The 27,716-nt window shown below is 37.5% G+C and overlaps 2 protein-coding genes across 2 annotated transcripts in view; both read right to left on the bottom strand.

Annotated features, from left to right (window-relative positions):
* Positions 1-4,271: 4,271 nt before the first annotated feature.
* On the bottom strand, positions 4,272-6,301 carry serf2b (small EDRK-rich factor 2b). The gene is made up of 3 exons (XM_083558892.1): positions 6,145-6,301; positions 4,975-5,080; positions 4,272-4,879 (listed from the first exon to the last, which is right to left on the bottom strand). Exons 1-3 carry the CDS (start codon positions 6,149-6,151, stop codon positions 4,813-4,815), a joined length of 180 nt encoding a protein of 59 aa, XP_083415018.1. The 5' UTR covers positions 6,152-6,301; the 3' UTR covers positions 4,272-4,812.
* Positions 6,302-9,581: 3,280 nt separating this feature from the next.
* Positions 9,582-27,716, bottom strand: part of frmd5b (FERM domain containing 5b) — a 20,127-nt gene continuing 1,992 nt past the window's right edge. Inside the window, exons 2-14 of the mRNA XM_083557858.1 lie at positions 23,756-23,860; positions 23,353-23,395; positions 23,092-23,170; positions 21,865-21,962; positions 21,465-21,588; positions 21,146-21,233; positions 20,932-21,020; positions 20,777-20,840; positions 19,911-20,002; positions 18,746-18,820; positions 17,528-17,596; positions 17,292-17,398; positions 9,582-11,697 (exon numbers count right to left, since the gene is read on the bottom strand). Of these exons, the coding sequence (XP_083413984.1) occupies positions 11,129-11,697; positions 17,292-17,398; positions 17,528-17,596; positions 18,746-18,820; positions 19,911-20,002; positions 20,777-20,840; positions 20,932-21,020; positions 21,146-21,233; positions 21,465-21,588; positions 21,865-21,962; positions 23,092-23,170; positions 23,353-23,395; positions 23,756-23,860 (1,602 nt within the window). The 3' untranslated portion in view covers positions 9,582-11,128. The remainder of the gene's footprint in view (positions 11,698-17,291; positions 17,399-17,527; positions 17,597-18,745; positions 18,821-19,910; positions 20,003-20,776; positions 20,841-20,931; positions 21,021-21,145; positions 21,234-21,464; positions 21,589-21,864; positions 21,963-23,091; positions 23,171-23,352; positions 23,396-23,755; positions 23,861-27,716) is intronic.

The following is a 27,716-nucleotide window of genomic DNA, read 5'->3' as shown; positions in this document are numbered from 1 at the left end:
ACATAAAATGCAGCTGCAAAATGAGGGCACTTTTGTATCATTTATCTCTCTAATGAGTTATTCAACTTCAGTTTGTTTACAGATAAAAACATAAATCAAAATCGAAATCAGAGAAGTTCTTTCTTTACCTTTGTATGTATGCTTGAATGGGTGAACACAGAAAATTTTGTTTACACCAGGAATTGTCCCCAGGTGACGCTATAACGAAGAACTTTACATTTAAACTCCTATCAGATTGAGTGCTGCATGCTGGGTGCTGTGGCGCGCACCTGTAATCCACGTTACTGGGAGGCTGAGGCTGGTGGAGTTCTTGAGCTCAGGGGTTCTGGGCTCCTGTGGACTATGTGGATCAGGTGTCTGCACAAAGATCGGTATCGATATGGTGTTCCTAAGGGAGCTCTGGACTACCAGGTTGCCTGAGGAGGGGTGAACCGGCCCAGGTCGGGAACGAAGCAGGTCAAAGCCCCCGTACTGATCAGTAGTGGGATCGCACCTGTGAATAGACGCAGTAGTGCAGCCTGAGTGATAGTGTGACCCAGTCTCTTGTTTAAAACTTTCGTGTTTTTAATAAAACAATGCCATATAAACATCTATAAACATACATTGTCTGTTTAAATAAATCACCTCTAAGATCTTACATTTATTTATTTTCTTCTTCCTTGATTTAACATTACTGGATATTTTAGATTACTTTTTACTTGTACATTTGTAAAATTAATTAGATTTTATATTAGTTATTTAAGATGGAGTAGGTCAGGCTTTGATTACGAGTTATAGACTGTATAGAACTGTTTATGTGAAAAATTACATTGTGATCTGTCCTTTTGTCAGCTGTGTAATCAGAGTGCATCTAAATATGCAATGAAACCAGTAAATATTATACACAATAGACACATAGCATAAAAGACTGGGTCACACAGTATCACTCAGGCTGCACTACTGCGTCTTTTCACAGGTACGATCCAACTACTGATCAGTACGAGGGCTTTGACCTGCTTCGTTTACGACCTGGACCGGTTCACCCCTTCCTTAGGCCACCTGATAGTCCAGAGTTCCCTTGGTAACACCATATCGATAACGATCTTAGTGCAAACACCTGAACCACATAGTCCACAACCTCTGAGCTCAAGAACTCCACCAGCCTCAGCTTCCCGGTAAAGTGGGTTACAGGTGCGCGCAACGTTCAATCTAAAAGGAGTTTCAAATGTAGTTTTCTTCATTATGGCGCCACCAGGCTTCCATTATTGCTATAAATCTGGAAATGTGATGTTTTAACTTAATATTTTGCTTTGTATCATTTATCTCTCTCATGAGTTATTCAACTTCAGTTTGTTTCCAGATAAAAACATAAATCAGAATCAGAATCAGAGAAGATCTTTCTTTACCTTTGTATATATGCGTTGAATGGGTGAACACAGAAAATTTCGTTTACACCAGGAATTGTCACCAGGTGACGCTATAACGTAGAATTTTACATTTAAACTCCTATCAGATTGAGTGCTGTTGCCGGGTGCTGTGGCGCGCGCCTGTAATCCACGTTACTGGGAGGCTGAGGCTGGTGGAGTTCTTGAGCTCAGGGGTTCTGGGCTCCTGTGGACTATGTGGATCAGGTGTCTGCACAAAGATCGGTATCGATATGGTGTTCCTAAGGGAGCTCTGGACTACCAGGTCGCCTGAGGAGGGGTGAACCGGCCCAGGTCGGGAACGAAGCAGGTCAAAGCCCCCGTACTGATCAGTAGTGGGACCGCACCTGTGAATAGACGCAGTAGTGCAGCCTGAGTGATAGTGTGACCCAGTCTCTTGTTTAAAACTTTCGTGTTTTTACTAAAACAATGCCATATAAACATCTATAAACATACATTGTCGGTTTAAAAAAAAATCACCTCAAAGATCAGTCATTTCATTTTTGTAAGTATTTTCTCTTACCTTGATTTAACATTGCTGGATATTTTAGATTACTTTTTACTTGTAAAAATATAAAATTTTTTATATTAGTTATTTAAGATAGATTAGGTCAGGCTTTTATTATGAGTTATAGACTGTATATAACTTTCTTTCAGCTTCTCCCATTAGGGGTCGCCACAGCGGATCATCTGCATGTTTGAGTTGGAACATGTTTTTACGCTGGATGCCTTCCTAACGCAACCCTCCACGTTTATCCGGGCTTGGGACCGGCACTGAGAGTTGCTGGGGTTGGTTCCCTGACCGGGGATCGAACCCTGGCCGCAGCGGTGAGAGCGCCGCAGCCTAACCACTAGACCACCAGGGACCCTATGGACTGTAACTGTTTTTGTGAAAAATTACATTGTGATCTGTTATTTTGTCAGCTGTGTAATCAGAGTGCATCTAAATATGCAATGAAACCAGTAAATATTATACACAATAGACACATAGCATAAAAGACTGGGTCACACAGTATCACTCAGGCTGCACTACTGCGTCTTTTCACAGGTACGATCCAACTACTGATCAGTACGTGGGCTTTGATCTGCTTCGTTCACGACCTGGACCGGTTCACCCCTTCCTTAGGCCACCTGGTATTCCAGAGCTCCCTTGGTAACACCATATCTATACCGATCTTAGTGCAAACACCTGATCCACATAGTCCACAACCTCTGAGCTCAAGAACTCCACCAGCCTCAGCTTCCCGGTAACGTGGGTTACAGGTGCGCGCAACGTTCAATCTAAAAGGAGTTTCAAATGTAGTTTTCTTCATTATGGCGCCACCTGGCTTCCATTATTGCTATAAATCTGGAAATATGATGTTTTAACTTGATATTTTGCTTTTGTATCATTTATCTCTCTCATGAGTTATTCAACTTCAGTTTGTTTCCAGATAAAAACATAAATCAGAATCGGAATCAGAGAAGATCTTTCTTTACCTTTGTATGTATGCGTTGAATGGATGAACACAGAAAATTTTGTTTACACCAGGAATTGTCACCAGGTGACGCCATAACGAAGAACTTTACATTTAAACTCCTATCAGATTGAGTGCTGCATGCCGGGTGCTGTGGCGCGCGCCTGTAATCCACGTTACTGGGAGGCTGAGGCTGGTGGAGTTCTTGAGCTCAGGGGTTCTGGGCTCCTGTGGACTATGTGGATCAGGTGTCTGCACAAAGATCGGTATCGATATGGTGTTCCTAAGGGAGCTCTGGACTACCAGGTTGCCTGAGGAGGGGTGAACCGGCCCAGGTCGGGAACGAAGCAGGTCAAAGCCCCCGTACTGATCAGTAGTGGGACCGCACCTGTGAATAGACGCAGTAGTGCAGCCTGAGTGATAGTGTGACCCAGTCTCTTGTTTAAAACTTTCGTGTTTTTAATAAAACAATGCCATATAAACATCTATAAAGATACATTGTCTGTTTAAATAAATCACCTCAAAGATCAGACATTTCATTTTTTTTTTTTTTCATCTTCCTTGATTTAACATTACTGGATATTTTAGATTACTTTTTACTTGTACATGAAAATTTACATTGTGATCTGTCCTTTTGTCAGCTGTGTATTCAGAGTGCATCTAAATATGCAATGAAACCAGTAAATATTATACACAATAGACACATAGCATAAAAGACTGGGTCACACTGTATCACTCAGGCTGCACTACTGCGTCTTTTCAGTTTCAGTACATGCAAGCGTGTTCAGTGGGGTTGAGGTCAGGCTCTTTCTGTAAAGTAAACTGAAGTTGTTTCATTCCAAAATCAAATGATGATATTGGAGCTTGTATTGTTTGAACAGGCATTACATTACAAAGACATGCTATAAGATTGTGTGCTTTATGTTTGATGGTGAGATGTCATAAAAACTCAAATTATATGACCTATAATAGTAAGTGGGGTTAAAGAACTGTAAAGAAAAATTAGCTTTTGAATTCATTCTATAAATATGTAGTAAAAATGTTACATTTTTGAATATTAAAAAAAAGACATTAGAGATTTCTTTTAGCTATTGTTCGGTTTTACAGTGCTTTTCACTGTCCCCAGGGCCCAAACTAGAGTTCACAAAAATCTCTGGGCGACACAAACTTCTGGTTTATATAAAATAAACACAGAGACCTAAACATTGGCAGTCCAAACAGATACACCCCTATCTTGAAAGCTGCAAATTGACACAACGCTAGACTGCAACCTCATGCCTCATGTAGACCTGGCTCTTTTTGTTTTCGGAGGTTGTTTGAAAGTTAAAAATAGTCAATGCACACAAACCACAATAAAATAAATGAGCTTATAATTTAAACACTTTTATAAATAAAACACTGAAAAAAAAAATCAGTTTAAAAATGTACACTTTATTAAGGGTGTTTAATACAAAAATACAGAAACTTGAAAGTCAGTTCATATGTTGACTGGCAGTCTCCCTCTTTAAAATGATCTTCTCCACATCTAGTAAACACTCAATGATGTGAAATCAAAAGGAGACACAAGATGAAAGATTAGAAAGCAATCTCATGACATTTGAACCAAGATTTATCAGTAAAATGTTTAACATGTGGTGGAACTACACATCAATATTTTTAACCAGTTAAAAATATGATTTAACCAATTCATGTTTCAAAATTGAATTATTTGTGTACTGATTATATTTGGAACAATGGGTGAATCATTACTTAACTCAAAAGAACTTTCCTCATAAATGAGATCTTTCTGAAACCATATTGTAGACTATTTTCTCCAACTGATTACCAAAGTCAGCAATTGTTTTTTTTTTTTTTTTTAGTTGTCTATATGGTTACAACTTTTTGTGAGCCATGGGCTGTTGAAGTTTGGGAACCTCTGCAAAATGCACACAGGCCCCAAGCTATCCCACTGGTTATTTCGATTTAGGTTCTGGCTTATCATTGGCTTTCTTCTGTTTCTGCTGCATTATCTCGGCATCCCTGAACAACAAAAAAAAGCATGTTAGATATTATTATTTCATATTTCTGGTAGATGTAGATCACAATTAATAATTACAAAAAACTAAGGACATTACCTCTGCTTGCGAGCAGCAGCAGAGAGACCATCATCCTTTCTGCCCTTGGTAGTCTCAGTTTGCTTCTTGGCATGCTTCTGTCGGGCAAGTTCACGCTGGTTTCCTCCTGCACAAGAAATGATCAAATCCACAACCCACAATTAATTAGAATTTAGCCATTTATGTCAATCACATCAAACATATCCGGCTCCTCTTAAATAGCGTCAGTGCTGAAAAATACAGCCTGATTTGACCAGCTACAAAAACCCACTGCCTAGATGGTGAAACCAGTAAACCATCTTTACCAGTTGGTAAATGCAGAAAGATTATAAGAAAAATAAGAAAATACAGTATATAACGAGATCTACAAAAAAAATTTCCTCAAACAATTATTGATCAAATTATCAAGTAATTATGAAGCTGGAAAATAACTTACCAGCTGATTAAGATGCTCTACCACTTTGACCAGCTACGATTGTGTTTTGGAAGCTGAGAGCTGGTCAGACCAAAACTGGATTTTTCAGCAGCGATACAGTTATGTAAACATAAATAGATACATGTATTCAGCATACATTAGTGAAAGAGCATTGTCAGAAGGTTGAGGTTCTTCTTGCTCCGTGTAAACCACAAACTCTTTATGAAACAAACTCCCTCATATAGGCGGCTTCATTATTTATATACATATCATATGCCAACGTGGCAACATGAATCCATAAGAACAAAAGCACAGGTTTAATATTTCAGTATACCAAAACCTGGTCAATATTACCAAGCAAATTAAATATATATCGAAAACAGTGCGACAATTATTTTTTTTTAATCCAGCTTGAGAATAAATAATGTTTTACATTTACTGCTGCGCTTTTATTGATAGCCAATGCTAACAGTGACGTTACAAGTAAACATTAAGATAACGTTACATTGACTGAATTAAGTATATTAAATCCATTTTATCGAGAATACACGGGGCGCTTAATAAGCAGATAGCATTTACTTTTTACATATATAGAATATTTTATTAATAAAACAGTGCTAACATCAGCTAGCTAAGTAGCGTCAGCGGAGCTAGCGGTGGCTAGCGTAAATTCAGGACTCTTTCGTATCTATTCTCGGTATTTGACCTGCGTTCATTTTGAATATTAATAAATGTGAAAAATATTTTTTTTAAACATTAATCAACCAAATACTTACTGGTCATGACTTTTGGTGCTTTTTAATTCCGGGCAAAGCGAAGCCTAACCTCTTTTCTCTCCTTTAGCAGTATAGCACTAATAGATTTCCTAGTTGTGTGAGCCTTGGCTTGATTGTCCCGCCCCCATGTTGTAAAAATGAGCCAATCAGATTGCAGAGCATGCTCATGCGCTTCAGACAGTAGCTGAAATAGCTCCTGGTTATAACAGTAATAATAAAAATAGTAATAATAATAATATTATTATTGTTGTTGTTGTTGTTGTTGTTATTTAGGTCTGCAAGGTGTTGAAAGTTAGTAGGAGTAAGTCAGTACGTGTGTGAATGAGACGAAAGGCGATGCTGCATGGTTTAGAGACAGTGGCATTGAGTAAAAGACAGGAGGTGGAGCTGGAGGTAGCAGAGCTGAAGATGTTGAGCTTTTCTTTGGGAGTAATGAGGATGGACAGGATTAGAAACGAGATTTTTAGAGGGACCCCATATGTAGGACGTTTTGGAGACATGGTGAGGGAGGTGCGATTGAGATGGTTTGGACATGTGCAGAGGAGGGACATGGGATATATAGGTAGAAAAATGCTGAGGATAGAACCAACAGGAAGGAGGAAAAGAGGAGGGCCACGGAAGAGGTTTATGGATGTGGTGAGGGAAGACATGCAGGTAGTTGATTTAAAAGAGGCAGATGTAGAGGACAGGGGGTATGGAGAAAGACGATCTGCTGTGGCGACCCCTAATGGGAGAAGCCGAAAGAAGAAGAAGGAGACTGTAAGGTATTGGCAGGGGATAGTGTAGCTAGACAGCATCGGATGGTGGTCTGTAGGATGGTTTTGGAGGGGAAAAAGAAGAAGAGGAGAGTGAGGACTGAAAGAAGAATTTGATGGTGAAAACTAAAGGTAGTGTAGTGTAAGGTTCAGGGAAGAAGTCAGACAGGGGCTCAGTGGTGGTGAAGAGGTGCTGGATGATTGGGCAACTACTGCAGAAGTAAAAAGGGAGAGAGCTAGAAAAGTACCTGGTGTAACATCTGGAAATAGAAAGGAAGACAAAGAGACATGGTGGTGGAATGAAGAAGTACAGGACAGCATAAGGAGAAAGAGGTTGGTGAAACAGGATTGGTATCACCAGAGAGATGAGAAAAGTAGGCAAGAGTACAAGGACATGCGGCAGCAGGTGAAGAGGGATGTAGCAAAAGCCAAGAAAAAGGCATATGAGGAGCTGTATGAGAAGTTGGACACTAAGGATGGAGAAAAGAATTTGTACTGTTTGGCCAGGCAGAGGAACCTTGCTGGAAAGGATGTGCTAAAAGTTAGGGCAATGAGGAATTAGATGGAAATGTGTTGACTAGCGAGGAGAGTGTGTTGAGAAGGTGGAGGGAGTATTTTGTGCAGCTGATGAATGAGAAGCATGGAGATGTTTAGGTGAGATGGCAGTGGAGTTTTTAACCAGATTGTTTAACAAGATTCTGGAAGGTGAGAGGATGCCTGAGGAATGGAGAAGGAGATCTTTAAGAATAAGGGAGATGTGCAGTACTGCAGTAACTACAGGGGAATAAAGTAGATCAGTCACACCATGAAGTTATAGGAAAGAGTAGTGGAAGCCAGGCTGAGAGAAGAGGTGACCATCTGTGAGCAACAGTATGCTTTCATGCCTAGAAAGAGCACTATGGACGCAATATTTGCTTTAAAAATGTTGATGGAGAAGTATAGAAAAGGTCGGAAGGACTTGCAATGTGTTTGTGGATTTAGAGAAAGTGTACAACAGGGTGCCATAAGAGTGGAGTTGTGGTATTGTATGAGGAAGTCAGGTGACATGACATGTATGAGGACGGTGTTACTGCACTGAAGTTTGCAGTAGGAACGACAGACTGGTTCAAGGTGGAGGTTGGATTGCATCAAGGTTCGGCTCTAAGCCCTTTTCTGTTTGCAGTGGTGATAGACCGCGCGTTAAGGACGTTTTTGAGACAAGGTGAAGGAGGCTAGATTGAGCTGCGAGGAAGGAAGAAAAGAGGAAGGCCAAGTAAGTGCAACCAATAATGGGAGAAGCCGAAAGAAGGAGAAGAAGAAGAAGAAGAATATTTATATTTACATTAAAATGTACAAACTTTGCATTTTTTGAGTTTTTCCAAACAGGAAATAAGGATTTTGGAAGCATCAATCTATAAACTGGTTCTGGAAATGAATATTGAATCATTGTACAGAGGTTTGACTTCAGCCAGGAATAATCACGTGTCTCCTTACGTAACGCTCACTCGGCTGTTTCAGTCATGAAGTGCCTCTCCTTCCTGGATTCCGCAAAAAGAAAAGGGAAACTGGGCGAAATTTGGTAAAACAGAACCTAAAACAATGCATTACTGTAGAATGCGACGGTAAGTAATGAATCATGTATTTTGGAAAAACAGTTATTTTTAAAAATAACTTTTTAAAAATATACGCTAGTGACATCTGGAGGTGAAAACGACGCAGTGCACAGTTATCAACTGCGTTCAAAGCATAATATATTACAAACAAGTATTTGCATTTCACCACTTTACCATATTGTACATATCTTAAATGTATAATAGTATTGTGTTATTATTTATATTGTGTAATAATCGTTACTAAACCATCATGTATTGTAAAATGTTATTTAGATATTATTTATATAAAACAAATATCACTTTATTTATATATTATTGTCTTGCATTCTTGTCTGGATTATGCTGCTTCAAGAGAAAAGTGTATGCATTTTGTACAGCTTATGCTGTAAACAGACATGTCTGTCTTATTATATCAATCAAACTGTACACTCAGTGTACACCTGTACATTCATGCAATTATCCAATAAGCCAATCATGTGGCTGCAGCACAATGAATACAATCATGTGGCCAAGAGCTGTAACCTCTGTATCCATGAATTTCTGTTCTTGGCTGAAAGGAGTGGAACTTGAAGTCGTCTTCCACTATTGCAACCCATCCTTCCTTCTCAAAGTTCATCATGTTGCATGTTCTCAGATGCTTTTCTGTTTAACCTGGTTAAAAAAGCATGTTAATTTGAGGTACCATAGCCTTACTTTGGCTAGATTTTTTTGCACTATTTTAATATGAATATATGAATATATGTTTAAATGATTGTCGTGTGCAAAAACTCAAGGAGGACAGCACTTTCTCTCCATTCTGATGTTTGTTATGAATATTAACACAAAATTTTGACCTTTTGAACTATGATGCTACTGATCCATATCCATATAGCACTGTACCGATTGCAGATAAATGAACAGATCAGCAGTTGTAAAGGTGATTCTATTAATGTGGCTAGTGAGTATACATATGCAAAACTGGGGTGAAATGTTTCCATAACTATAAAAATTGCCAGGTGTAGCTACATATTTCATTTAAAATTATAGTCAAATCTGGAAAAAAATGTCCCGCTTAATTTCAGCACCATTCTTAGACAAATTACGAACACACTTGGTGTGACACTTTACTTCATTCATTGATACAGTTCCATTGTCTGTTATTTTGTAAATACATATATATTTCAATAAACCAATAAATATTGCTCCAATAGGCTCAGCAATGTTCTAAACATGGAAGTATTATTTTCCTTTGACAAGGACGACTTTGACTTGCAATATGCATCACTCTACAAAAAAACAAACTATAAAAGGTTGAAATAAAATGTCAAATGGTGCATAATTAAGGCAAGAGGGAAATCATGTCATATAGATTTTTGTATGAACCATTCCTTAAAAAAGATAAAGCCTCTACATCACATATATTGATTCTTTGTCATTACCCTCAACAGAGAATATTGATAATAACGGCACATCACTGAAGAGCAAAATATTAATCACATTGGACAATATCTTTTGGGTTCGCAAATCCATTTACCAGTTTACCTCATGTCAGAATATCCCTGCACATCTTATTATCCATGTGTTATCCAGCGTAAATAAATAATAATAAAAAAAATCAGAGTCTGCAGTATTCGGTCACTTGTCACACAGTAAATGTATAATGGTGATGAGAAAAAAAAAACGAACAAAAAATTATGGGTATATGGAACAGGATAAGACAGTGAAATTGAAAAAAGTATGAAACGATGTTTAGTCAGTCCATTTGATATCTAACTATTGTGAAAACCACAAGTCTTTAATGTAGGTGATGACAAAATTGGTTCGGTAAGGAATAAAATACTTTTAAACATGATATTATAGGAAAATAATCGACAATTGGATGGTATCATGCAGCACACCATGAATTGGACTTACTATTGATTATTTTTTATAGCATCATGTCCAAAAGTGTGTTATTCCTCTTACAGTATACCACAGTGATTTGCCAACAATTTTGAATTCATTAATGGATAACAAATGTGTTTTGTCTGTTTCCGGTTACATTAAATGTTATGAAACATCTGCAAGACAAGTAATTTTCCGCATAGCAGCTATAAAAATCGTTCCCTCAACAGACTTGCAAGTCTCCTTTTATGAAGTCAAATGAACATCTTCTAAAAAGAAAGCTTCACCGTCTAACTTTTTTTGTTAAGATACGGTGTGATTTTTATTTCATTATTATTAGCCTTAGAGTATGTAGATCGTTCGCCATACAAGTCCCTGTGAATAAGTTGTTTCTATAGAAATTACAACATATTAGACTGAGTGCATTAATATAAACCTAGCATTTTAAATTATAGCCAGCATTATTGTCAGAGCTGCTTTAATAGAAAATTAATCTACACCTTCTGAACAATCAGAATTAAGAAGTCAACAGCACTGTGGTCTAATTGCTAACATTTTCTACTTAGACCAAGGTAACACTAATGGGTAAAATTTTACAATAACGAGAAACAAAACATGTACACAGTCTTCGTGGCATGGCACTGGGGATGTCTGTGGCTTTGGCCTGGGTTAGATTTTTTTAAGTTCTACAGTAAGTACATGATGCCATAATAGAATACTGATAGAAAATGGAGAAGCCTGTCACACATTCCCAGTCTCTCATTTCTTCATGAGCTAGCCTCCCATCCAGCGCAGCTTGTAGGCTAGCCAGCGTCTCAGCGGGCAAAAATATTCATTGTGGAATTGTTGAAACTCTGCTGTTTGTCGAATGTCCCTCAGAAAGGCCACATCGAGTTCAGACTCTGTCAGAGCAATGAGAAGCAGGAGGAGAGCCAGGAGCAAAGTGAGGGTGACCAAGAAGAGCCGTGCCAAGCTTCCAATCACCTTACTTACTTGCTTTACCTCCATGCTTCCAGTAGGTGTCTGGATCTTTCCCAGGTGATACACTCTTCCTGTAAACTTAGCAACCACCAACCTCCCACTTTTTGGAATGCCTGCCTCCGTTTTTTTTTCCTCTTGGACACTGGGAGGGCTGTTGATGTGCTGACACAAGGCTTGATCCAGGGAACAGTTGCTGGAGACAGGTGTGGGTAAGACACTGTCAGTGGGCTTATACAATTCCTCTGAAAATTCTGATGCCCCATTTTTACCCTCACCACAACTGCTATGAGACCTCAGTAAATCACCATGACCAATGGACCGCAGTGGGGTGGAGTGGCCACTGTCACGTAAAGACTCCAGACCTGGAAATGAACAAACAGTAAACAAGGTTTATTTTGCTTCTAAAATATTACTAAATTCTGTTCATTTTCAATATATAGAGATACTAAATCCATTATTCAAAATAAACAAATCATGTGTTCTAAACAAATACAAATAAATATAAGAGGCAACCTATATGTTTATTTTTAGTTTTATGAAGGTTTGTCAGAAGTTTTTATATCTGGACCCAAATGAGTAGACAGAATGAATACCTATTTTAATTTAATGCACATAGCCATCATTAATTTATCATATTGCTTGGTCAGGGTTGTGATGTTTAAAAAAAATGTTGACCATATTCACGTTTGTGTAAAAGTCCGATTCATTCACAAATATTTGGAGCACTTGACAGATATAAAAACAGATATGTATTTTACGTAAAAAATATGGTGTCATAGGAATAATCACCATTTGTGATTAAATTAATACATGCATTCTGTCAAACTTCATTGAAACTAGGCCTGATTTTTCCCATATATAAAAATTGATCAAAACGCCACTATTTCAAATTGATTGAATGTGTGTTGTAAAGATGACACAGCCATGTAGCTGTGATTTTTAAACCATTGTGACCAGCTGAAATTCAGTGTAAATCTATAATAAATAATTCAGTTGTGTTGTTTTATTGATTATATTTGATCTATTAGAACATGATTTAAAATATAATATTTATGATACTGTTCACATATTTATTTTCATATTAACATTATCCAACTATTTCTATTATTATTAGGCTGATTAGTTAAATATGTGCAGTTACATTTGCCTATTTATTGTAGTTATATATAAATAATACTAACACCCAGGTTATGCTTCATGTATCCTGCATTCAGAACCACAGCAGTAACATATTGTCATGTCACAGCAATCAACCAACTGCAACTCCCAGCAGATATCGTCAAATATGGCTGCCGTGGTCCACAATACCCATTCACTCTAGAGTGAATCACCTGTGCTCAATTAAACACACACACACACAAACTTTCAAATAAAGACTCTTATTTATTCACAAGCTGATTAAGTGTATGCTTAGTTATACTAAGTGCTTAGTTTATTTGCATTAGATTTTGATCTGGACTTGTTTTGTTTCTCATTTGTTTGTTTCCCCTAAGCTAAGTATATTTCATCAATCATGTAGGTTTTTTTTTGGATCCTATTTTTGATATTGACCTTGAATCTACCTATGATTTTGGATTTGTCAGCTCATATTTTATTAAATAGACAGAATTTCCTGCACTTGCATCAATGTGCACCTTTATTATGTGAAATAAAATGATAACTGTTCGAAACATTCACAGCCTGAATGTATTTTATATATTATGCAAATTAAACAAAAAAACACATTTTAATTAAATTAAACACATTTAAGCAGTATAAAAGGAATTTACAATGTCATATACCACAGCCAAGTGGTATTCAGTACCAGTTATATTCAGTATAACTGGATGACTGTGATACTGACTTTATATAAGAGCACTATTAACAAGCAATGAATATCAAGAATCTGATATTTCAAACGTAATCTCTGTTTACATTTACGGCATTTATTTCTAACAGAAATCTTTTAAATATTTTATTCCATCCCAGCCTGTAGTAAATGTATTAATTGTTTAATTGTATTAATCTATGAGTTTATTACATTAGTCTTTTTTATTATTATTATTTTTAAAACTAACAATTGTACAACGTGCATTGTATGTGTTGCCATTAATTGCATAATCTGATTTGTGTGTTAAACAACCGCCTGTCTAGCTTTAAATATGTCTAGCCTGTCTAGGTTTATATATATAAACATTACCAAATAGTTTTATAATGTCATATGTTTCGTCTGAGAATGTCAAGGGAGTCTTAAATTTAAAGTGTTGGATTGCCCCACTGAAACTGGTGATTATGGTATTAACCACTCCAACTCAGGGTCATGTGCATGAAGTAGTGTTCTGGGAATCAAGATAAAGAAACAAATTCTTATTCCACAAATAGCACCATAACATGGCTAGTATAGCGACTATTAGCCAACTGGACAATGCAGTACTATATGAATCCAAACAAAGAAGCAGTGGTCTCAATTATCAACAAGTAGCAAAGACAACAGTGCACTGAATTATGAGGAAAAAAAATGTATGCTTAATACAGTCACTAGTATTTTTGCACAAACACTAGTACACAAATACATTATTGCACAAAATGTGACGCACAGACGGAAAGGCACGCTAAATATCGTTAATATTCTGTAGCCAACATCAAGATCACATAGTGGTGTCTTTTTACACTCTGTGCTATTATCTACAGCGGAGTACATTTACAGATTTACAAACTTTATCCTGCTCGCTAATACAGCATCAGTGATAATGCGACTGCGCAGATGGCAAGGCGCTGTGCATAGGCAGCTATGCTATATTCGCGCTTCCCACTTACGCTTAAAGGGACAGAATTCAAAACAGCCACCCCCATATTTGAGCAGAAAATAGGTAATTCGGGGAAGTCAGAGAAGTGTTGTTTGGTACCCTCAAGAGCAGTTAAATGAATCAGGCGGGCAACTGGTCTGAGGTATGCCTTGCCTCAACTTCAGCAGTCTGCACACGTCCATCACTAAGAGGAAAGGTCTTCCAAACTTTGCCTATGGGCCCCTGAGCTCTTGGGAGTTGCAGATTCACAATCAGTCTACTTCCAGAATCGATAAACACTTTATACCACTTTTGACGGGTCTGAATTGTTGGGAAGTAGTTTCTGGTAAAATTTATCCAGAATTGGTCAGCAATGCTCTGATAGTGATGTCACCTCTGCCGCCCCATTTCTCCTGGAGCATAGGCCACCTGAGGGAATCCCACCACTCCATCCTGCCGCCAAATAAGGAGAAGTTTAGGTGTGACTGGGTCGATTTCAGCAACGTTGGTGAAGGCAAATCCTTGTGGTTTTGAATTAAGGATCCCCTCTACTTCCAGTAGAACCATGGACACGCTCTGTCACTGCTTAACTACCTACAGCTACCTGGAGAGCATACTTTACAGAGAGGACCTCACATTCCCAGAGCCCATTTAAAGATAAGGCCCCAGCACTTCTCATTACGACTTTCTATTTTGACCAGGAATGGGCTGAAGCAGTCGATGCCTGTTGAGTCAAAGGGTGGACAGAGCAGTTAAAGGTGTTATGCCGGCATGGCATGGACTGCTGCCTCTTAGGAGCAACTCATGATCTGGCTGTTATAAACGACACATAGATGTCACTGTCCAGGTTAAGCGCCAAATATGTCAAAGCCACACATACCCTTACAGAGGCATCACAGAACACATGAAGAGAACTGGGCAGCACTGCTGCCATCATGGAGGCTGGTAAGTAACAGCAAGGAACTGATACCCTACTGAGATGTGCAAGTTCACTCTCCCAGTTGGTCCAGGCAGTCTGAAGGTTTGCCAGTAGATCTGGGTCATCATAGTATCTCTTTTTAGCCCACAGCTGTGGGATGATCACTTTCGCTCTGGTGGTAAATTGTAGTATGAATCCTTATGGATAATACTGGGATGCCAGAACCAGATAGGCAGCTCTCATGGTCTGTGCTATGTGATCATTGGTCCGATATTGGTAGCCGAGAGTGTCAGCTGCACAGTTGCACCTGATGCAGGCTCCATCGGGTCATTACAGTTTTGCTTTAGCCACCGTTTTGTGGCAGAGGACCATGCCTCAGATGGAAGATAAGCCATCACTACTGGATGACTGCTGGCCCACTGTCTGAGGATAAATCCTTCTTCTGCTAACATGCTGTGTAACTTTCACTGTCTGATTGGATGCAGAGACCATAGGGAAGCTGGTCAAGCAATTATCCATGTAGAAGCTATGATGCACTCTATTGCAAACCTAGATATTTGGCTTCAGATTTGTGTGCATGATGCTGCAGGGCAAAGATCGCACAGCATTGGGCTGTTTGTTGTGCTAAAGATGTCTAAAGGAACATTTGAACACTAACCGAAACGTATTGTTACGGCACACCAGGTGATGAGGCAAGTACCATGCTTCTGTCGGCTGTGTTGCTTCCCTCTTGTCAAGTTTGACTACATATCATGCCTCAATAAGTTGAGCACTCTCTCCTGAGCAGATTGAGGCCTTCTCTGGGTCCTTCTGGAGTCTTCTTTCCAAGCTTCTTAGATTTGCAAAGACGTATTGCTGGACCCTTTAAGTTTAGGTGTACCCAGTTTCCATTGAAGACGGATGGAGTAAAGTTTTACTCAGTCTACAGTGACTTGCTAAGTTTTGGTCTCAAGCAGATACATTACCTCCGTGTCTTGCCTAGACCGGTCAACCAGTTTCTCATTGCAGAAAGGCAGCACATCAAGCTGCCATAATCTTTTCATATTCCTGTAGAGCAGTGGTCCCCAATCTTTTTTGTGCCATGGACCGGTTTAATGTCGGACAATATTTTCATGGACCATTTTGATGCATCTCCTCGCTCCTCCTATGGCACCTCTACTGCAGGCTGCAAGAAAGGGACTGGCTGGTGATGACTGTAGTCAAGAAGATAATGCTCTAGATGCTTGGGTGTGCGGTGCTGAATTGAAGTTCTGTCTGACATTTCAGCATGAGAAAGTTAGGCTACCTGCTCCTCTGATGGCATCACTGCGGTAGTCATTGAATTCGGCTCGAAGGACCACTGTTGGGCTTGCCCACTGGAACTGGTGATTATGGTATTAGCCTCTGCAGAACACTGGTAAGTGAGTTGGAGTCATCAGAGTTTGGCCATTTATTGCACAAGAATAACACTATACACAGGGTCATGTGCATGAGGTAGTTTTTTGGGAATCAGGATAAAAAAACAAATTCTTATTACACAAATAACACCAGAAAATGACAGGTAGAGCACGAATATTAGCCAACTGCTACAATGCAGTACTATATTAATCCAAACAAAGAAGCATCGGTCTTAAGTATCAACGAGTAGCAAAGAATATTAATACAGTGATAGCACTATTAGTGATAGCAGTTGTTACCAGACATAATTGCACAAAATGTAACACAAAGATGGAATGAACGTGTAAACATGTTTGGGCAGCCATATTAGCGGGTTGTGGCAAGTGGGATGACATAAAAATTGCACTGCACAAGTGCCTGGACAATGCATCTCTTTTTATAAATAAAAACCATTGAACAGACAATAATTGCTCTGTACTGCACTGTACTGCATCTACCCATCTTTGACATGGTTTCTTCTTGAAGAAACCTTGAATGTATTGCTGCTATGTTTGTCCACTTTCCATTTTTTTTCCACAAAATTCTGTCTAAAAATCAACAACCTTCTAACGTAATCATCAATATTACACAAATAGTATATTTAATAGCCATACTTTCATCTGAATAAAGACAAAATCTTACAAAACAAAAATGTTAAGCTTTTCTTGGATATTGCAAACGTAAAAATTAATAAATAAGACTACCACGCAAAAAACGTTACAACAAACAAACAGGTATTTACAGTTCTACATCTTAAAATTCCAAATTTCAGAACACTAACATTATTAAAACCCCACATTTTAGCGTTTACCACATTACTGTTCTTACAAACACAAGAAAGTGCGTGTGTGTTTACCCTCCATTATAGACATATGGACTGCTCTTCTGCATGTTCGAGGAACGCTACTCTGTCGAGGGCCATGAGCAATAGAAGGACAACTCCTACTAGGCACCATCCCAGCCCTGAGGAACACAAGCAGTGTGTCAAACTGTCACTTATTAAAATCAATTCCTAAGGACAGAGTATTAGACATTTAAATGGAACTTTAGCAAATACACAACAAACTAAGCAAGCTTTAACTATGAACCTACCGATGGATTTCTGGTGGCTCTCGTCTGATTTTGGCACTTTGCTCCATCACTTCTTTAGCCACCTTTCCGCTGTAAAAGAATAAAACACAAATCAAATTTTCTAATTTAACATCAGTTTAATATCAGTAGTAATTCAAATACTTGCACATATATCAGTATGTCATAACAATAGGAAGAAAAGTCTATCATAGTGTGTGCTAGTGGAGGGTGGAGCCGGACGGAACGAGCAGTAAGAAACACCTGCAGCTGACAAGACTAATCCATGCGCTCTGTTTCAGTCCGGCGACACCAATAAAAAGAAAAACAGAAGGAGATGAAAACACCAAGCAGAGAGGAGCGGAGGGATGTGAATAAAGGAGCTCTGCTTGGAACCAGTGGGATTTGTTACAGTGGTGCCAAAACCTTGTGCTGGAAGAGAAGTATGACACCAGGGAGAGTTTGCCGCAGAAGGTGCAGGACGAGACCAAGGAGGAGTGCTGCAGCCACTGCAGCCAACACCCGAGTCCTGTTTGGCGAGATGAGACCAGTGGTAAAAACAGGCACTCCATTGTCTGTTGCGCTTCTACAGGGCGGTATCCCCATGTACAGGCAGCTTCTTTCCCTCTCTCTCATTGCCCTTCTCCTTCTCCATCGACCTTCACCACCCACCCACCCACCCGCTCCTCTGAATTTAAGAGCACTTTCCACCACCTTTTGCCTCTCATGCCAAGGGTGAGTCAGCTCAGGCCGGACGGTTCCTTGGCCTGAGTCGGGCATTGGGGGTATGGAGCCGGATGGAACGAGCAGTTAAAAACACCTGCAACTGATGAGACTAATCAGTGCACTCTGTTTTAGTTCAGTGATGCCAATAAATAGGAGAGAGACACCAGCCTTGGGGAGATCGCCACCAAGCATAGAAGAGTGGAAGGGTCGCCGAACAGTGACTGAGCATGAGCGGGCACCAGTGAAAGGCGTGGTGGCCAGCGAGTGCACTGAAAAACTCAGACTGAAAGCTTGCAGATCCGCGAGTGGGCGCCGGCAGACGTCAAGCTGGAAAGGCGTCCCAAACCGAGAGACTGTGGGTGAAAATTTAAATTAATGAAAGAGCTCTGCTTGGTGAACTTTTGCCTGTATCTCTTTCTTCCAGCATGGAACCAGTGGGATTTGTTAAACACAGGTAATATAATTTCATAGGAAATGGAGTGATATTAAGCCGTGAAACAGGTCTAAAATGGATACCTGTATCTGAAACGACTCCCTTTAAAGAAGAGATTACTGCTAGACACTGTCCGTACTTGACTGGATTTCTCAAACCTTTAAGAAGACAAAGATAGATACAGTTTAGTTTAAATTAACATTTATCATTATTACTTATCATCAATTGTGGTTAGTCCTAAAGTGAATGGACATAATTATCGTTTGTTCATGGTAGAAAAGAGGAGTGAAACCGAATGCTATTTACAGGTGTATTTACATAAACATAGATATTCAGACTATAACCAAAGTATGTGAACACCTCACAAACACACAATGGTATAAAATGTCTTTATATGCTGTAGCATTATTTCTTTATTGGAACTCTAGGTCAGTGGGGACTAAAGGTCAGGAGTTCAAGCTATGGTGTTGCTAAGCTACTAGTGTTACATGGTTAACCATGCACTTTGACCCAAGCTTCTAGGATATAGAAAGAAAATGATGTTCTTTTATTGTAATGTTTATAAGACAAACAAAGGCTTCATTGAAAAGGGCCCAAACCTGTTTCACCATGACAATACGTCTTTGTACAAAGAATAGTAAATAAAGACTTGGTTTCCCAAGTTTGATGTGAAAGAACAAGAGAGGCCTCCTCAGAGCTCTGACCTCAACCCCACTGAACACTTTTGTAACCTTTGTTTAAAAGGCTTACTAATCCATGCACACAAGAATGTAAGTAAGAAGAAGAAAGTATCCCTGTGATTTTCACCATCTGAATTTCTAGCATTCTGCAGGTGCTTTCAAACTGTGGTGACTACTAGAATCTGTTACATATTATTTTGACTGATTGACTTATGACCATTTGCAAAGATAATCTGTTTAATTTTATTTAAAGTTGTTTCCTCCTGATGTCCTTTTTATTCAGATTTTACTCACCTGTGTGTGTTTTAAATTATTAAAGGCATTATAAAACAAAACAAAATCCTATTACTTTATTTATAACTTGTAAGAAAAGTTTTAGAAATATATAATTTTTTTTTTTGCACTGACCCAATAGTGAAGAATCAATAAATATCTATAAAATAAAAAATAGGGTGTATGAGACTTTTGCACAGTCCTGTATTTTAGCCTTATTCTTGTGTAGTATTAAGTGTTAAGTGTAATAGACTCAATTCATGGCTTTGGAGAGGCATGCTTAGTGGTGACTCACTGGTAGAAAGCTTGATTCTCCACTCCACACTTCCACAGGTGCTTACAGGCTTCAGGCGTTGGTGCAAAGTAGGTCAGGATGATATTGTGATCCTAAATGAGGGAAAAAGGTAGCAGATCAAAACATGAATAGGAATGCACAATTCCAATTTTGGACTGAAACGGTGGATATTGTAGCAGATGTGACAATTCTGACTCTTCTGATTTTCTAATGCACTCTATAAGTATATATTTATTATATTTAAGTATATTTTTATTATATTTATTAATATGTATTTATATAGTATATTCTTTTCCTCAAGGAAATATCTCCTTAAAAAGGTTTCAGCCATCAGATCTCTCATGCATTGCAAAACTGACTCAGTCTAACTAACTCTACTCTGCTACTATTACAATTGTGAAAATAGAAAAAGTGGGCTTAAAACAAGTCTATATGTGTGTTGGACAGTTGCATTTATACATTTTACTGATTAAATTAGCAATCTTGATCAACTATTATTTGTCCTCGGTTTAGTTGGAATTAACAGCTGCAGCCACACCATGACCTTTAGTAGATAGGATTAGACAACTTTATGATATGCTATATGAAAAATATTTTGAATCCAGAAAAACAGGAGTTCAATTTGTTCTGTACTCCTGGAGGGCTCGTATAATTTTGTGATTTCCACATTCAAATAACTACTAAAACTAAAAAATATGTTTAAGTTAGGTGTTTTTGAGCAGGGAGATTGTTAACTTGTGCCACATTCTCCCCCAGGACTATAGATGGGCATCCTTCCCACTTAAAACATTTGAAACAATTGAAATTCACCTTTATGAAAATTATGTTTGAAATCTACATGATATTATTATTTTATATATACTTACTTCCTGTTGGTTTGCATAAATGTGGAAGGTCTTTCCTTCAAACTTCATTTTGGTGACCTCATTCCTGTTGATGAACAGCGGACTGTTATCTACAGTGACACACACACACACACACCAATCATGTAAATGCACTATGACAGTTTTCTCCAACTGACCATTTGAGGAAGTGAACTCGTCGATTCCCCTGTAGCACCACAAAGCCAGACGGAGTGAAACCCAAAAACGCAGCATTTCCTGACACATCCTGCATCAAAGGAAACAAAGGAAAAATAAACTATAAACAGAAACTAAGGAAAGAAAAACTAAAAGTTAAAGATGTCAGTATGTTTCAAACTGCTAAATTTTAAATACAATGTAAATGATATTGACCTTACAAGGGTGTGGATCAACCCCATACATCTCCAAAGTCTGGGCCTTCCTTAAAAAATTTAACTCAGAGGTCTCAGGGGTCTGTCCTCTGTTGAAAAAGATGTATACATGTTCACTCACACATCAAAGGTAGTGCATAATGAAAAATACACATTTTAAGTGGCTAAAAAAACCCTGAAAAGATCCTAATAGCACTGCTTCAGCTAGTCTCCCAAGATCCATCTGTAGTCTTTTATTTTATGAACACCATTCTATTAATGAACAGGGCTTATCAAGAGACAAATATAGAGCTTAATTATAACCATAATTACGTTCTTACATTAGCTCGGTTTTGTGAACTTCAGCAATGCGACGTTCAAGGCGTTCAGAGTGCTTGGGGAAAAACTGGAATTTGGAGCTGTAGCCTTCTGGGTGCTTCTCTGGAGTATAGTCTCCAGTTTCAGCTAGATGAGAAAGCAAAGATTAAGGAAAATCTCCAATAAATAAATATTATGCCACAATAATGTTAAAATAGGCAGCCATTTAAGATCATGACATCATTCAAACACAAAAGTGTAATCACGTATATATCCATAAAATCAAACCAAGTGAATATATTTAAACACACACTCAGTGAAGTTATTTTTTCATACCAAAGTTTTGTTATTAAAGGTATTTTAGTAACAGCAGCATATCATCACATTACACCAATGTTTTAACAAGTCCCCCGAAGTCATTACCTTGTAGTATATGAGCAGCCAGTAGGGCAGCATCAGAACTCTTGCATAGCAGTCGGCCATGGTACAAATCTCTCTTAATCTGCAAAAAGACCAAATATCTGAAAACAACATCAATAAAAACATTGTTAGATCAGTTTAGGGCACATATTGTACTTTTGGTCCCAAATATAATAGAAATGTTACATTCAACTAAAATTTAAATTATGATTTATTCTATCATCTGGAAACAACTTTACATTCAGGGTTACATTAGTATTATTTTCAGTATTATTTAACACAAGTTAACAGGAAACACAAACAAACCATGAAGTGCATCATTTTTTAAATTATTAATTGATTTTTATGGTGGTTTTAATAATAATAGCAATATCCAATTTTTACAGTATAGATGAGTAAACTTTAAATAGTATAATTCCAATATTTGCGCCTGGAGACTGAAGTTCATCTGAATTTTTGCCCATTTATGTAAATTTTGATCAGCTTGAATAAATTGTTAATGTAGCTGCATTTGTTTAACTTTTAACCAGATTTCAATTTGTACATGTTAAAATTTGTTAAATTTTATTAACGCTAACATTCATGTTTTGCAAATGTTCATACCACAGAGCAGTTGAATACTCTAAAGTGATTGGACAAAAGGTATTTTCTATAATATTAATTATAGAATTCATTAATATTATTCTACAACTTAAACCAGAGTTTCATATTAGCATACTTGTTCTGTGTGTATACTATTGCTATTTATAACTTAAGTGATAAAGTAAAAGGTTGTCATGTAGGTTTTCTACAACCTTAAATGCAACTATAAATGTTTAAAAGGGTTAAATAAATAAAACAATATTTAGAAAGATATTGGTATATGCTGTGGTATTAGAGAAATAAAACCCCTGCAGGCTGTGCTGCTAATTTTTTAATCATTACGTCGCTTCACACAACCTTGTCCCTGATTATTTTCTCATAATAGAACACCCAAAGAGTTTAAGGCAAGCATAATGTAGAGAAGCACCATTATGATAATTAAAACGAGAAGAGTATATAAAATATATAAAATACGGATAGAATATTGATGATAATGATAATGTTGATGATTAATATTATAAATTAGTGATGGTGATTATAATAATAGTTATTGTTTTTTTATTATTATTGTCATTATTATTATTGGTGGTGGTGATTTTATTATGTCATTATTACTATTATTATTTAGGTCACAGTGGACTGAAGCACCTGGTAATCTCCTCTTTGAGAGCAGCAGGATCAGGGGGATAGAACTTCACCCGTAAACACATAATGAATGGTGGTTGTGCTGAAACATACAAAAAGTAAAACTGTTACTATATAGTTATATCTATATAGAGTTTCTTAAGGATCAGATTTTGCAGAACAATTATCACAGAATAACATAGTGTCTTTCATAGTTCTACAAAGCCATAGTACATATGAGGAAGTCAATTTAGAAATTATAGTATACTAAAAAGTCAAACTTACATCTCATCTGTTTGGTAATTGGCTTGTTTAACTCTAGCCAATGCTGAAATGACAACGTTAAATCATAACAGTTATTTTGAGTGAATAAATGCAGAGAACAATTGTTGCTATGTCAATGAACAATGCTTGAAGTTTATGCTTGTTCTTATGTAAAATATATTTCAAGCAATCTCAAAAATAAAGCTATAAATATAACAGAAAATGTTTTAACTAAGAATATAAGAAAAAAAAAAGCTCTGTCCAGAATGCATTTCCTTCTCTTGATGTCTTATAAAAAATGGACTATTTAGCTAGGCTAAAAATGTAAGTAATTACAGTAATCATAGACAAGAATGCAATTTAGTTCTATTAAAAATGTTGTAAAGGTTTTTACATAAACATAACTTCTTTAAATGTAACTTACCCTCTGTTTCTCTGGGTCGACATATCTGATGCCAAAGTAGTCTTTCTCTAACAGGCTCAAATGATGGCAAATCTGCTCAAAAAGCCATCGACCCTTTGCGTCCCTCTGTAACACGAACAAAATAAGACATTGTTTAAATATAAAGAAAAAAATTTATCTTCCACATTACTGCTCAAACTTAACATGAAGATGGTTTCCACGGTTTATTAATGTAATAAAATTCTGAGGTTTTTTTTTTACTTCTCCTTTGACACGTTGGTCTATTTTCACTTTGGTTAATGGGTTGCTACATTACCCAACGGACTACTATAACAGCATTGGGATTTAGCCCTAACTTCATCTCTATCGAATGAGAGCAATGCAGTGGCACTTTAGTCCTTTAGCTCTCTCACCTCTGTCAGCTGTTCACTCAGACCACCTTCCAAAATTATATCCTAATACCACTATCCACAGCAGGATGATTATCATCTCCTAGAACACTAACTAGCTGAGGCAAGTTTCAGTGTCAGTTAAGTCGAATAGCTGCCAGACATTCAGATCTAAAATTAGTATTGCTTGGCTGAATTTTTTATTAATGTGATGCCGCACATTGATGGATAATTCTCTATGAGAAAAGGAGCTTGTTTTGTTTATAGGAGCTAACACCTAAATCTGACTAAATGTCCCATTCATTATATCAGTAAAGTAGACAATTGCTAACTTCTCATAAAGTTTACAACATCCAAAAAATGTACACTAGAATCACATGGCACATGACAAATATTTCATTATAAACATATCGTGTTATATATTCTTTTACAGAATCACTTCATCCTGATCCATATTGTGGTGGACCACAAACCAGCAACAATGGAAAAGACAAGAAAGAATACCTCAGCTCACAAACAAACACACACACACACACACACACACACACACACACACACACACACACACTGCAAGGCAGTATAAATGAGCAAATCCACTAAGTAGCTTGATTTAAAAAGAAAATATTAACCACTATACTTTTCCTTAATCTCATCTTTTTTTTTTCTCTACATTAATTTACTAATGCATTTTCACCCACATACCACAATGTTCCCCCTGGGACTCTGAGACTCTGAGACATTCGGTACATTTTCACTAAACTATTCAATCTCACATTTGCATTCGGTTGTTATATAAAAGGGTTTAACAGCAAAAATATGGAATGAGTATTGCAGAAAAATATATCATGTTTATACTTATACTTTGCTGTGAATTTTCCTAAACTATGTAACCAACACTACTTTTTATAGAGCATACCAATTGAAAGTTAGCTGTATGTTCCCTTTGTCCTTTTAATGCATGTGGTCATTCGAGGCAGCTGGAGTATATACAGTATGTAAAAGAACCTTGAGTGTAAATTTGATGAAGGACATTTGTCCGAAAGGAGACTTTTTGGAGACTTTGTGTGCTTTGCTTAATTTTATGCTAAATCAGCCAAATGTCTCTACAAGCTCCAAATTCTTGTGTATTACTAGCATTATAGGAGTGGATATGTACAATGCTGTTCCGATTTTTTTTTTTTATAAAAAGGGAACATTGTTTTTTTAAATACAGTATTAGTCACTGTGACTTTTGGCATCGTCTAATCGTGTGTGTGAGGAGTAATAAAAGGTCAAAATCGTGTGTGTTGTCTTGTGTTGAATCACAATAATATGCTGTATAACCGTTCACTGTTATTTAAAATGTAAATGACAACATTACTGTGTTCAGCGTGTACATGTGTGTTTGTGTGTGTGTGTGTTTGTGTGTGTGGGTGTATGTACAAGAGGGTGACAGAGATTGATATCCTTTCTATCAGTGTGGCAGGCAGGAGCCACATGCAGTCAGCAATGTTTCAAAAGAAAAAGTGTCACATTACACTAATAAGCGTTTTATGTCTAGCTGCACCTCTCTGACCTCCTCAATGGCTTAATGAGGACAGGACAGTGCTTGAGGGAATGAAGAGCAGAGAGGAGGGGAAAGGAGAGGAGAACAGAGGACAGACCTCCCTCTCTGCTCGACACACTCATGTTTTCTCCATCAAATCGCTCTTTCCTTAGCGTTAGGAAGCTTTAGTCTTCATGTCTAGATGACTTTTTATTGTCAGAACAAAAGCAGGAGCAGCTGGAGACTGATGATGGAATCTGTCTGTTGCCATGGAGACCACAAGCTCACCTTGAATTCCAAGGACAGTGGAATGTCGTGGTTGGAGAATGGTATTCCCAACTGCATTAAATGTATGATGTCACTAACAAGCACAAGCACTTAAACTGATTTATGTCACACATATGTACACAACTGAGGCGTAAGACCTTCTTTAATTATCAATGGAAAAAAATTCCACTTGGTTAAGCAGTGTTTGCCTGATCCTGAAAAATGTTGGTAGTACACCGTTTTTCTGTCTTTAATTATTATATCAATTAACCTAGATGTGGGTAAAGCATCGCTTTGAAAGTACACAACATTCAGATGTAGGCATCTGTGAGCTCATGTATAAAGATAAGAGCAGATAGGACCTAGCTTTGTGTGTTATGCCGCCCTGTGACGCAGCATGAGCAGAAGTCATTTGATTTGTTTTCATATGATATTACAATAACATTAAAACTGTCATACATGAATACAAAGACACAAAGGGCACAAAAGAACATACACAAAAAAGGGAATGCAAATATAATGCAACACGCAATTTTTTTTGTTTTAATAGACAAGATATTTTAAGTGAAATGGAAATAAACAATCCAACACAATATAATAATGACATGATTATAATGACTGCTGTAAGTGACACTTCACCTCTCTGAAATGGTCATAGGGTTTGGTTTTGGTTAATTTTTTGAAAAGAGATTCATTTAAATAGCTCTAATAATAAATATTATTCCATGGAATTAACATATATTCACCAGCTAAAAAAGAACATCTACACATTTGGTTATTTGCGCAACTATCCAATCAGCCAATCATGTGGCTGCAAAGAAATGCATAAAATAGTGCAACTACAGGACACATGAACTGTCTCAGTTAGTTTGTGCCTATTGTAGTCTGCAGCTTCCGATTCCTGTTCTTGGCTGACAGGTGTGGAACATGATATGGTCATTTACTCTTGTAGCCAATATGCCAATAAGAGTTGTGTATTCCAAAATGCTTTTCTGCTCGCCGTAGCTTTAAAGCATAGTGATGGGAATTCAGCCTCTTTTTAGTAAGCCAAATCATTTGGCTCAGATAAGGAATAAGTGCTTTAGTGCAATGTATTTATACTAAACTGTATGGTTTCCAGATAATCAAAATTTGAATGCTATGTGGATGTGCTTGTGACCATTCATGAGCACATTGATTGCATGCATATACAAATCAACACAGTGCATGGAGTGCATGGTGCTGAGCAGTGTGGTGAACAGGTAATGCGTTTTTCATGTCTTGTATTAATAAAAAGATTATAATAATAAACTCCTATTGTTTATTTAAAAGGAGCTAGCTCACAAATGACATCACTAGTGAAGAGCAGTTATTTGAGCAGCTCAAACCAGCCAAACAAGGTGTTTTTACCCACATAACTGGATGTTTTTTGTTTTTTGCACCATTCTGTGCAAGGCTGTTGTGCATGAAAATCCCAGAAACTTAGCAGCTTCTAATATACTCAAACTAGCAGATCTGACACCACAGTCCATGCCACAAAGTCACTTTGATGCCATCATTTTCCTATTCTGATGTTTGATGTGAACATTAAAAGCTTACTGCTTAACCTGTATCTGTATCTGTATGATTTCATGCAACTGACTAATTGAATAAATGCATTAGTTAGCACGGGTGTTCCTAATAAAGTGATTAATTCATGTGAACAAAGCAAGATTTATGTAATCATCCATACAAAGTAATCATCCATACAAAGTATACAATCAGCTTTAATATTCTGCCATATTGTTTTGTATGCTACCCAAAGCAGAAAATTTGGAGTGTA

Source organism: Silurus aristotelis (genome assembly GCF_946808225.1).
Source record: "Silurus aristotelis genome assembly, chromosome: 13".
NCBI classification, from domain to species: domain Eukaryota; kingdom Metazoa; phylum Chordata; class Actinopteri; order Siluriformes; family Siluridae; genus Silurus; species Silurus aristotelis.
This window is presented reverse-complemented; position numbering and strand designations above follow the sequence as displayed.

What these genes read in the sequence shown, in the direction of transcription:
- serf2b (XM_083558892.1), bottom strand. An exon ending in GCTGCTGCTCGCAAGCAGAG is followed by an intron (nt 4,880 to 4,974) that starts GTAATGTCCTTA and finishes TTTGTTGTTCAG; the next exon opens with GGATGCCGAGATAATGCAGC.